General features: G+C 44.5%; 2 protein-coding genes across 2 annotated transcripts in view; one reads left to right on the plus strand and one right to left on the minus strand.

Annotated features, from left to right (window-relative positions):
• Nucleotides 1-4: 4 nt before the first annotated feature.
• Nucleotides 5-5,233, plus strand: LOC103770278 (retinol dehydrogenase 12-like; the record flags this gene model as incomplete). Its single annotated transcript, XM_008937534.1, has 6 exons — nucleotides 5-77; nucleotides 828-983; nucleotides 1,279-1,383; nucleotides 1,792-2,001; nucleotides 2,861-3,050; nucleotides 4,923-5,233. Coding segments are annotated over 6 exons (837 nt in total), but the record flags the coding sequence as incomplete, so codon positions are not given.
• A 4,141-nt stretch (nucleotides 5,234-9,374) lies between these two features.
• Nucleotides 9,375-12,132, minus strand: part of ZFYVE26 (zinc finger, FYVE domain containing 26) — a 48,311-nt gene continuing 45,553 nt past the window's right edge. Inside the window, 3 exon segments of the mRNA XM_008937533.1 lie at nucleotides 9,375-9,584; nucleotides 10,824-10,868; nucleotides 11,679-11,861. Coding sequence (XP_008935781.1) covers nucleotides 9,375-9,584; nucleotides 10,824-10,868; nucleotides 11,679-11,861 — 438 coding nt within the window.

Genomic DNA, 12,132 nt, shown 5'->3' on the forward strand with positions numbered 1-12,132 from the left:
GGAGGGGAAGGTGGCGATCATCACAGGAGCCAACACAGGCATCGGGAAGGAGACCGCCAGAGACCTCGCCCGGAGAGGCAAGTCATCAGCCTCCTCCGGCAGGCAGCTGGTGCCTGCACCCCCTTTTCTGTGTCCAAGGGAGGGGGCTTACGCTTACTTCTTAAGTGAATTGGATTCCGAAGTTATTTCAGACGAGTTAGTCCAAGTGTTGCTCCTCCAGAGGCTGCAACCACTGAGGTGCAAGTCCCCAGTTCCTCAACTGGTCTCAGTCCTGACATGAAAATGCTGTGCACTGCCCCTATTCTGAGAGGGCTGGCGGAGTTCCTGCTGTCGCTGGGTTCTGCTTGTGTCAAGCTGGGAAATGCCAATGCTTTAATTATTCGTGTTCCAAGCTAATTTGATTTAGATGCTTTTTGGGTAACACATAAGGAGATTAAACTACCTGTCACAATCCACACTGGCTGGAATTCAAGTATCTTCGTGTGCTTCTGGCGTGACGTTCCCATTATAAAGGCAGATACAATCCTATCATACCAGTGCTGTGGGACACACGCGTGGGAACATTATCCTGGGAGACCCTAGGCCGAATTACTTCAGATGTGCATTTTCCTGATCTGAAAACAGCTTTGGGCGGGATGAGAGCTAACACAGCATAGTAGGAGAGGCTTTGTTCCTCCCAGCTGCTCCCCCGACAGACTGCAGTTCCCTAAAGAAACAGCACGTTGTTTATAAGTGCTGTGCATAGTCAGCCTGCTTGTGGTAGCCTGGATCATCCAGTGTCCTCCAGTGATCTCAGCTTCTGTTCCTGCTGGTTTTCCCCCTCGCAGGTGCAAGGGTGATTGTCGCTTGCAGAGACATAGCCAAGGCAGAAGCTGCAGCCAGTGAAATCCGAGCCGAGACAGGGAACCAGCAAGTCATTGTGAAGAAACTGGACTTGGCTGATACGAAATCCATCCGGGAGTTTGCTGAGAAATTTCTAGCAGGTACTGTCTCTAGATCCTTCTTTTCAGTGAGGAAATTTTACCAAGGACTGCGGTCTGCTCTTCTAGCCAGCGCCAAATCGCTGATGTGTGTATCTCTGCACGTGTTGGGGACCGTGGTTCACAGCAGGGGCTTGTCACAGGCCATCAGCTACTTTGTAGTAGGCGACTTATTTTATTGAGGCCATGTGGCTGCGACTCAGGCAGTCGTGGGCTTTTTGGCTGAGTTGTGCCACCTTATAGTCTGTCTTCGGTCTCTGTTTCCCTGTTTATTAAGGTTGTCTGTTGTTTCTTGCAGAGGAGAAGGAACTCCATATTCTCATTAATAATGCTGGGGTAATGTTATGCCCTTACTCCAAGACTGCTGATGGCTTTGAGATGCACCTGGGAGTCAATCATCTTGGTAAGGCCAGTAGAGTCATGTTTGCATTCACTATCTGTAGCAAAACACCAGAGGAAAAGCCTGCTTTTAGGTTTTCTCTTCCTCATCCTTCCTTCTGGGGGAAGGATGGAGAGCCAGAGTTAGAATTCTGGAGATGCAATGCAATGTATTTGCTTACCATGGACCCAGTTTAAGTACCTGTATGTGCTACCTGGGACATTTGAAATGTATGAGAGCTCCAGCTTTTTGAAGCTGAGGAGCAGAACTTAATGGCCCAAGAAAAGTTTAGCTGTTGATTCTTGGGGGTCTTCTCTTCCCTGGACTTGAGGGGAGCAGTAAGATACAACATGTAAGTAAAACATCATAAGTACTTTGAAATTCCAGAAAGGGAACCCTTCAGAGAAGGATGGCATTTCCTCTCACCCTTAGGTCATTTCCTGTTGACCTTCCTCTTGGTGGAGCGTCTGAAGCAGTCTGCCCCAGCCCGCATAGTGAACGTGTCCTCCCTGGCTCATCACGGAGGCCGAATCCGGTTCCATGATCTCCATGGGGAGAAGTGCTACAACCGTGGCCTTGCCTACTGTCACAGCAAACTGGCCAACGTGCTCTTCACCCGAGAGCTGGCGAGGCGGCTGCAAGGCAAGTCCCAGAGGAGGGCAGAGTGCTCTTCCCCTTGGCTTTTAAGCATGGTGAATGAGGAGAGTGGGTTGAAGACAGGTCTGGAAATGGACTATGCAGGAATGCAGTGGTTTGAGGCAAGGGTCACTGACAGCTCTTTGCAGGAAGAAAGTATCTCCAGAAGACTTAAAACATTGGTTATCTTTACAACAGGGCAGAGGAGTTTAGTAGCCTGGCACAGTTGAATGAATGCCATTTTTCTTTGGTGCTTGTCAAAAACCAGTTGCATCTACACATACACCTGTGGTATGCAGGTGGAAGCTGAAAAAACAGGAGCTGAACTACACTTGCAGCCTCCAACAGAAAACATAACGCATACCCAGCTGCCTGAAATCTCGGTGGCCTGTGAAAAGGCAGCGTAGGGCTAGACACTACCTCTTAAGTCACATCTGTCTCAGCCATGTCATTCAGCCCCTCTCTGAATAAATAAATAAATAAATAAAAATACTACTTAAGTTTATTTACTAGAACAAAAACAGTGGCTTCTCTAGGAAATTAGTATTGCAGGAAATCAAAAGAAGTTGGTGTTCTCAACAGCCTGATGGAAATTGCTGCTGGTTTAGCACCCAGGCCCTCAAGCGTGTTGTTCTGCAGAAGGCACGCAGTGACTGCAGTGTTTGGAATAGAGCAGGGCGTGCTCCAGCCAGCAGTGCCTACAGAGCAATTCAGTTACGCTCCTTGTATCCGTCCATGGACTCATCAGTTCAGTTATTCCTTAATTCTACCTGTAGATAATTACGTGTTACCTTTTTTTTTTATTGTTGTTTAAAGGCAGGTTGATGCATGCAGAGTTGTCCTGAACTACTTTCTTTTGCCATAGGCACCAAAGTCACAGCAAATGCTCTCCATCCTGGTTCTGTCCATTCGGAGCTGGTCCGGCACTCATTCATAATGACGTGGCTGTGGAAGATGCTCTCATTCCTCCTGAAGACACCTTGGGAAGGAGCTCAGACCAGCATCTATTGCGCAGTAGCAGAGGAACTAGACTCTGTGACCGGACAGTATTTCAGGTGGGTGCAAACTTCAGGTGGAGTGATATTCTGTGGAAGGCAACCTCATTGGGTGGGGAAATGAGAATTACTGTCATTCTTTGTTAAGAAGGAACTTGGCAAGAGGCTAGCTGATAAGATTGAGGGTGACAAATATTGGAGCATTACCCCTTCCAGGTCTGTGGCAGCGGCTATCGTGTTAGAAGAAAACCCTGACCTGTGCAACACTTCACACAACAGCAGGTCCTTTAGTGCCAGGAATATCACGGTACTCCAAGTGTAGGCATGCCTGTCACATGCTCAGAGCTCTAATCCTGATCTGCTTAAGACTCCAGTAAATCACTTTGTAGTCAAGCTGTTTAGTTAATGAGGTCACTTGAGTCAATCCTGGGATAGACCATTTTGGTTCTCTTCGTAGTTTTTACCCCACTGGAGCAGAAGGGGGCTGTGCTCCCAGGGAGCTGGGAGGGCTGATGGTGCCGCAGACCTAAGTGATGAGATTTTTCAGGACTGACACATGACAAAATAGCTTGATTCTCCAGCTTGACAAGACCCATCAGCTGGGAGGGATACCTGGAATGCTTATCACTCTGTCCTAGAAACTGTCTTGTGTAACTCCCGCTCCAGACCCTGTTGTTTCTGGACTCCTTTGACTCAAGGAGCCTGCGTAGTCATGCCTCTTCCCCTCACCAAAACTACAGCCCAGAGCAGTTCTGAGTATCATCATCCTAGATCTGAAGACTGCCATTTGAGCAGATGCTGTCTTTTTTTTTTTTTTCTTTTCTCTTCACATGGATACTGCTGGAGCCTTTTTGTCTTTTCAGAGCTTTCCTCTTGTGATATGTGACCAGATTAGTCTCTGTAATGACTCTGTCTGATCCTCACTTGGGAGTCTGTACCACCTTAATCAGACTTGAATATATAAATAGAGGTCTTAATCTTCCCTGGCTGTCTGTCCCAGAATATAAATGGAGCATTTATGTGCTGGAGTACAGAAAACTTCGGTGGATTTTAAACTCATAAAAGAAAGGAGTTTTGGACCTGCTGAGAATTAAGTAGCTTCAACAGTAATTTACAGTTTACATTGGACTAGCCTAAAATCCTTTTCACTTTCTGGGCAATAGAATATAAAGCACAAGTAGAGGCAGTAAGAATTTGCATGCCACAGCAAGACAAATGGAGTCCATCAGAGTCATTTCAGGAACATCAGAGACTCGGCATTGGAGCTCTAAAACTGCAAGGCTGGACAAAGACCTTACAAGATGCAATTTCTTCTGTTTTCTTAAACGGCCATGTTGCTGCAGTCTCTAGCATCACAGAAGAGAACACATGATCCCTGTTGCAGACAGAGTGCTGTCCCATTGCCGGAGCTGAGAAGGAAGGAGCCACAGTTCAGAGGATAACCATACGTGGCTTTTACAGTAGTATTACTCTGGGGCAGCTTTGCCTTCCATGCAATGGCAAGACAGTAGGGGAAATAGTTTAGAATGCAGGGTTGTAGGATTGATCTTTTTGTAATGTTTGCTAGAAAAGGTGCTCCCGAAGAAGCCTGGTTAGCATTTGTAGCCCTTTTCAGTGCATTAATGAGAAGGTATGCTGACAGGTATAGAGTAGAGCATATGTATGTTTCTTTAAAAGCTGAGACAACAGACAGAGCTAAGACTTGCTTGTCAGTTCTTGGTGCCTTGGGAGAAGACTCTTCCCTGGCCAGTTGTAAGAAAAGCTTTCTCAAGGTGGTTTAGCACCAACTCTTGCTCATTTGCTGGACAGCCTCCCACCCTTCTTCAATTGGTCTTGAAGTTAAGATGATAAAAACCAGACACACAGACATTTCAGTGTGCTAATGCAGATGGAGATCTTTGACATGAAGCATAAAAAGTATTTTTCTTACAGTGACTGCCAGCCAGCATATGTATCTCCACGGGGTCGGGATGATGAGACAGCGAAGAAGCTCTGGAATGTGAGCTGTGAGCTCCTCCACATCCAGTGGGACTGAGCAGTGCAGACCTCAAGTGTGTACCTGGCTGAGCCCAGCAATGCTCCTCCCAGGAAGAGCGCTGCCGAGACACCTCAAGGCAAGAATCCTGATACTCAGCTGCCCTCGTGATGGCTCTATGGACACAATCTAATACGAATTTCTGGAATATTACACTTCAGGATCAAGATCTGTGAGCAATTAGTGCCCCTTCCTAGCAAGAGAATTAGAGTTCCAACACAACGAGTGACCTTTGCTTGGTATTTCACAAAACAGCCAGAGGTAGTTTTCTGGCTTTAGAATAGAAATGGAGGTTGCAGTCTTAGGTTTAGACTATGAAGTAACAAAGAATTACCTTTTTTTTTTTTTTTTTCTTTTAAGGTGTTTGGTTTTCTTTTCTTCTAACAGTAATATTAAAAAGGTAGGACTCTAAACTTATGATCTATGAGGTTATCTTCAGTTCCTACTATTTGACCTGGCAGAGTGTAAGTACTTTAGGATATTAGATTTTCTGGCAATTACATGCAATACCAATGCTCTCAAGCACACAGAAACAGGTGCTGGCCTCTTTGTGCCAAGCATTAGGTAAAGTTTTAAATTGGAATCCATTACTTTTCTGTATATATTCTCTGTAAGAAGCCAGCCCCTAGTCACCAAAGTATCTTGGCCCCAAATGCCCATTGATGGCAGTAATTTAACTGAGGGCTGGATTATCTTTTGAGAACCCAGGTCTCAGTGCAGGTGACTGGGAGGTTAAGAGCTGCAGGAGTGTTGCAAGTGTATGTAGGCAAGTTATCTCATTTTAAAAAATTAATCTCTCTCCTATGAAGCACTGAGCAAAGATGGTGTAAACTTTGTTGTGATATGCCCCTCAGCTGCACTTTGGATGACTTTAAAACCTAGAAAAGAGAGCAGGATGAGTAAAGAACATCTCAGCTGTGTAAAAAAAAAATAAAAAAATTAAACAACTTCAGCTGAGACTTTAGCTTTAAATAACAGCAAACTACCTAGGGTTATGTAGCTGAAGCAGAGGTCAGGACCATCTTGTTATTATGGTGAAATGAGCCTTTGCACTGCCAAAAGGCAGCTGGGTCAGCCCATGTAGTGATGGGACTGCTCCCTTAGAACTCTACTGCTACTTCAGTGCAAAGTGCTAGGGGATGATCCATAATCAGAGATTTCTGAAAGAGTTAGGCAGTTAGGAAACAAGTCCCACAGCTCATAAGAGTTATCTTCTGCTTCTGAAAAAAACACTGGAAGTTTTTGTACTTGCATATGAGCATGTCACTGTGACCAACTGCCAGTTTTGGGCAACAAATGCTAATTTTATGATTAATTCTTTCTGCTTGGATGCTATCTATGCAGATAAGTCCTGTGCTACCTCTGAGCAATACAAAATAAAGCCATTCCTTTTACAACAGAAGACTATCTTCCTTCAGAAATACTGAATCAGTTTACTTGGTGTTGCTGTTATCTGCACCTGCCTTACTAATGCAGAGAACTCGGTCTGGGTAACATTTTGAAGTCCCTTTGTGTTTCTCCCTGTTGCTGTACCTTTTTCCCCTCCCTCTTCATGCTTCATCTTGAATATGAAGCTAAATGCACAACGACAATGTACCAGGAGAATGCTACCTAGCATTGAAAGCAGCTTTCAGGAGCAATAGAAACCATTTTTTAAAAATGCAGAAAGAGTCTCTAGGCTGAGGTATTTTGCCCTTCAGGTCAATACTCTTCTCATAGAAGTCTGTCTGTAGACATAACATAAGAAATATAACTACACATTTCCACGGAGACACACCCACTCTGTTTGACCTTGGGAAGTCATTACACCTTCTTCTAGGCTGATGTGTAAAACGAGGAAACTAAAGCTCATTTAGCTGTCTTAAAGGGAGGCTTGTAAGGGAGAGTTAGATCAACTTGCAGAGCTCTCTGAAGAGGATTACTGGTCTGTGAGTCCATGTATGAGGCTGAACTAGCTACTGGGAGAACTTGTAAAGATATGATATTCCAGTTCATCTAAATGCTTAGGACACTGTAGCAGACAGACTTTGCAAGACAGAACAATTCTCCCCCTTCTAATGACTCTGCTAAGCATAGCCACAGGTACAATGCACATCTAGACAGAGATTCCCCAGCTGTGCTGAGATAAAAAGCAAGCAGAAGATATGCTAACAGAAGATACTTTAACAGTCATAATACTTTATTCTCTTTTTTAATTGTAAACAAGCCTTGGTCATTAATATAGGAGGTCTTTTTAACTGGCAGTACTCAATCCCTTTTTGATGCTCAAAATCTCAAAGTCCCTTGATAATTGCACTATTCATGACACGAGGCAGTTAGTCAGGATCAAAATTCCAGTTCTGCTGGTAAGAGAAATATCCCTACAATTCCACGTTAAGAACATCAAATTACAACAACCACTATATAAAGTGCAGCAGGTACAGTGCAAAGAGGTCAGGAAGAAAGGCAGGTACAGAACTGACTGGTCTGCATGGCAAACTCCACTCTCCATGCTCTACACAGCTGAAGGAACTCGAGCAGAAAAGTAGATGTTACAACACATCAGTGCAGGTCTGGATAAACACACACAGTAAAACCTCCTCCCCACAATTAGGAATTTGGAAATGATGGAAGGCATGGACAGCATCACGTTTTAGGTTTAGCCTAATGGCTGTAATCTGATGGAAAGCTAGGTCAGTCTGGCCAAGGAAACAAAAGCAGCTTTCATTAGTACTGCTCGCTAATGAGATCATGCAAATCTGTGGTCAGAAGATTTTGAAAGCTAAACGTGATCATTTCTGACTGCTTTGCTCTGAGACATTCTGAGCCCTGCTCCAGTGAGCAGAGCAGCTCCGAGAGAGGTGTTTGTGTCAGTGGGGCACTGCTCATGAAACACTAAAGGAGATGGCCCGAGTCGTTCCCAACACCATGGAAGCCTGTTCTGTCACTACAGTGAGCTTTGGGATAGTGCAAAACTCAGATTTGACAGTCTCAATTATTTTATATACTAAAACTATTTATACTATACTTGAGAAAACATGTTTGTTTTGAAGTAACTAAACTTTTTAACAAAAAAAGTGAACTAGTTTTCCTACTTGTGCTGAAACACATGTAAACAGCAAACACAGACCTGTTGAGTGCCATGTTTTGTTCTGTTTTTCTTTGAAGGTCCTACTACTGTCTACCATTCTGCCCATTTCTCCTGTCCCAGTTACAGCTGCAGAGAAGCAGCCGCTTTTTTCAGCATCCCTGAACAAAGCCATTACACAAAGATTCCTGCTTTTTCATAAAACTGAGTTAATCGAACACTTTTAGAGCAAAGCCTGTTAACATCATCTATAGAGCACGTCCAGTTCATAAAACTTTAGTCTGGTGTTCTATTGTACAGGCCAGGGATAGATTATTCTGGTAAGAAACAAATAAATACCTGTGTGACAGGTATACAGTCTGCCTGTTGAATTCTACCACAGACTCCTCTATCCATATTTTCTGTTACACCTGATGAAGAACTTCAAGTTTGCTGGCAACTGTTCAGTGATAAATCTGCATCGCAACAATTTGGTGGAGAAAGAGGTATGTGATTTTTCAATTATTTTAAAGGACTGTTTTCCCTTTGTCCTCCCCTTACAGGATATGGCCTTTATAAGTAACTTCATCCATTCAATAAGGTATCAAGTGCCATATGTATGGCATACATCAGACAATGTGACTGTTAAGTAGAAATCCGCCATGAAGAATCAGTTCCTACTTTTTCAAATGAACTAAAGAAATTGGGCACATTGTACTGGTGGAGAAGGGAAAAAAAAAGTAGCAATGGTTTGTATACAGACTTAAAAAAAAAATAATCTGAGTTTCAGTCTTTGTAAAAGATCTCTCCAATCTTGAAAAAGTTTACAGGAAACCCATAATCACAAAATGTTTTATAATCTAGGCTACATTGAGTTGAGATTTTTTCTGTCCTCTCTATATAGGTTTTCTGGATTAAAAATAAAAGAAAACCCACCATGAAGTTCAGTGCCTTTCTAAAAAAAAACCCAAACAACAAAAATAAAACCCAAACCAGAAACAAAAGTGCTCTCTTCCACACACCTAAACTCTTGCTTGTTCAGTTTGAAACTGCTCCACTCACCCACCCTACCCCCATTCAAAAAGATAGCCAAAAAAACACCCTGAGGTAGTGACTGTTTGTCAAAATACAGGACTGGCACTTGTAATTTAGTGTCCTTCCCTTCACCAGAGGCACATGAGCAGCATCCATTTGCCACCAACATAGTCAAGAGACTCGATTTTCCCAAAAGATTGCTGAACCACACACCTTTAAGCTCTCTTGAAGCCCTCCCCTTCTGTTGATGGTGAACTTCAATCACGTATTACTTCCTAGCGCCCTGGGGAAGCCGATTCCTCATTTTGGGCTGGTGCACAGCCAGCCACTGGGCACAGATGGCCTTCACCACATCGTCCCCGCTGCTCTCGGCCAGCTGCTGCACGTGCTGGACCAGCTGCACCGCTCGTGTCTTCTCCTGCCTCACCGAGACCAGGTAGGCAGAACGCAGCTTGTTGCACATCACGTAGGCCTGGATCTGAAGCAGGAGAGGCGGTCAGAACTTGGTTAGAAAGCTGCACTAAGCTAACAGGACAAGCTTAAGCTAGGATTCGTGGAACATGCCTAGTTCAGATGCATGCTGTACAAGGTAGCAGCAGCATATTATGCTGCAGAGTATGGCATGGAGCAGATCCCAATTTTGAAGACTGATAGACAGCTGTATTTTATTGTCTCTTGTGGAACCTCCTTTATTGTACCAGCATGGAATTAGCATCAACAATCCTATCTCGTGCATGAAATTACCATATCCTCACAGCAGAGAGTCTAAACCAGCCCTTTTCTTCCATTGTTGGTTCTAAAACAGCTCACATCTTTCAGTGATATATCATAGAACGCTTTGAGTTGGAAGGACCTCTAAAGGTCATCTGTCCAACCCCCCCTGCAGTAAGCAGGGACATCCCCAACTAGATCAGAGCACAGAGCCCCACCAAGTCTGACCTTGAATGTCTCCAGGGATGGGGCCTATACCACCTCTCTGAGCAGCTTGTTCCAATGTTTCACCACCCTCACAGCAAAGACACTACGTAAAGGCAGAATGAAAAGCCCATTTTTCAATCTACATACAACAGTGAGCTTGGTTGCTGGAGCAGGACAGAGGACAGCCACAAATCTCAATATTATACTCACAGATATGCCACTCATGATCTACAACTAACCACAAAAGCTGAGCCAAAGCCCCTTCATCTATAAACTTGCAGCTACAATTCACATATTTATTCTGTAACTCTCCAGTGGCTTGGCTGGCATGAAAGTTAACAAAGAAACCAGCTAGTTCAGGCTTTGCTTCCTCTAGGAGAAAAAAACAGCATAAACTGAAATGGTCATCTTGGAGGTATGTTGATCCTCATTAGCTGTCTGCCATTACTAGAAACTTAGATGTGCCTATGTGAAAAGCTGGATCACAAAGCCAACAAACCCACCAATGCATCTCTCTGAAACTTTTCCTCCTGCTATCACAAAAGCCTGGCCCTCATCCTGAGGACTGTCAAGGAACTAATAGGAATAACATCCATCAGTACCTTCATGTCACAGCTCTACAGTCACAAACACCACAGCCTTGAAGACTTCCCTATGATTTCTACAATCTAGGAAGTGGCCTTCAAAACTTTGGCTTGATTGAGGAAGAGAGATAAGATGGTGAAAGAGAGCATGCAGCCTGCTGACTAAGACTGGTCTGTTTAGCTCCTGCTAAAGGAGTTCCTCTGCTTTTACTTACCTTGTTTTCATCACTGTCCATATCCTGAATCAGATTATCAAGATCCTGCATCCAAAGAAGGGAAAAGATGTTCACATTTGCAGCAACTACAGTTTGCAAACATTTGCCCCACCAGGGACCAAACCCCTGCACAGAGGAAAGGCTGCTGAGGTCACAGCTAGATGGTTACATTATCCCAGCTGACAGTGCTGCAGATGTAGAGAACACAAAGTCCCATTCTTCCCTTTACCACAGCTTCTCCTGCCTGCCGTGTCTGTGGGGTATCCCTAGGGAATGCTATGAGCCTGTGAGTCCCCACAGACATGGCTCATGTTGCATGAAATGAACTTGTAGGGTCTCCACACCCCAGCAGGAGTTGGCCCCGTGGCCCACTCTGACCCAAGGGGTGTACTGTGTCCCCTAGTCTGATTATTAGAACTTCAGAGAGGGCATCTCTCTGAATGCTGACAGATTCTATGATTCTATGATCCCCTTCCCTCACTGGGATGAAAAAGATGCTGTAGTAGGCAAAGGGAATCTTAAAACTGCTTCCTGTGGAGGCAGGAGATATCTGCCTCCCCACATCTTCTGTGTTAGCCAGGGAAGCCTCACTGAAGGGAACATCTCCCACTCCAGTCAGCAGCATCTGGCAAGATCCAGCAAAGCAAAGGTTGTCTCCCCATTATGGGTACTCATTTGGGAAGTGCAGGGTAGGAACAGGGCTGTAACTTGCATAATACAAACCACACACTCCCATCTTGAAACAACGCAAAACCAGAAGACGGGAAGGACTCACTAGAAGAGCACCACAGGCACCACAGGTCGGTTTCCCTGTAGGCTGTATTGTATATACCACATTTATGTCAAAAGATTTACCTCAGCAGGGATGTTCTTGAACTCATTTAGACAGTTCAGGATGATGTTATCCCCATCATTTTTTGCTGCAACTCCAGACTCATTGACACACTTGAGGAGCTGCCGGATCTCACTGTACTTCTGCTGCTTCACCAGCTGCTTGGCCACTTTGCTGTACACTTCTGTAGCCTCCAGCTGGAAGTCCTAAAGGTAAGATATTGCTCTGATGTCCCGTTTAAATGTTCTCAGCAGGTTTTCTCACAGGGAGCCTGTACAACTGAGAATCTCTCCGAAGGACGAAATATCACACCACGCTCCAAAAAGTCGGAGCTTTTTGGGGGGCCTCTGATTTTCTAGTCATTGCTGCTCTGGGCTGGCCTAAAGGTTTTCTATAATCAGACTAGTAAAACTCAGTTTTGCTCAATAACACTGTTACCGTCTCCTTTTCAGGAGCGACAAAAAAATTGGTTTTATT

Source organism: Merops nubicus, unplaced genomic scaffold (assembly GCF_000691845.1).
Source record: "Merops nubicus isolate BGI_N331 unplaced genomic scaffold, ASM69184v1 scaffold20073, whole genome shotgun sequence".
Lineage (NCBI taxonomy): Eukaryota > Metazoa > Chordata > Aves > Coraciiformes > Meropidae > Merops > Merops nubicus.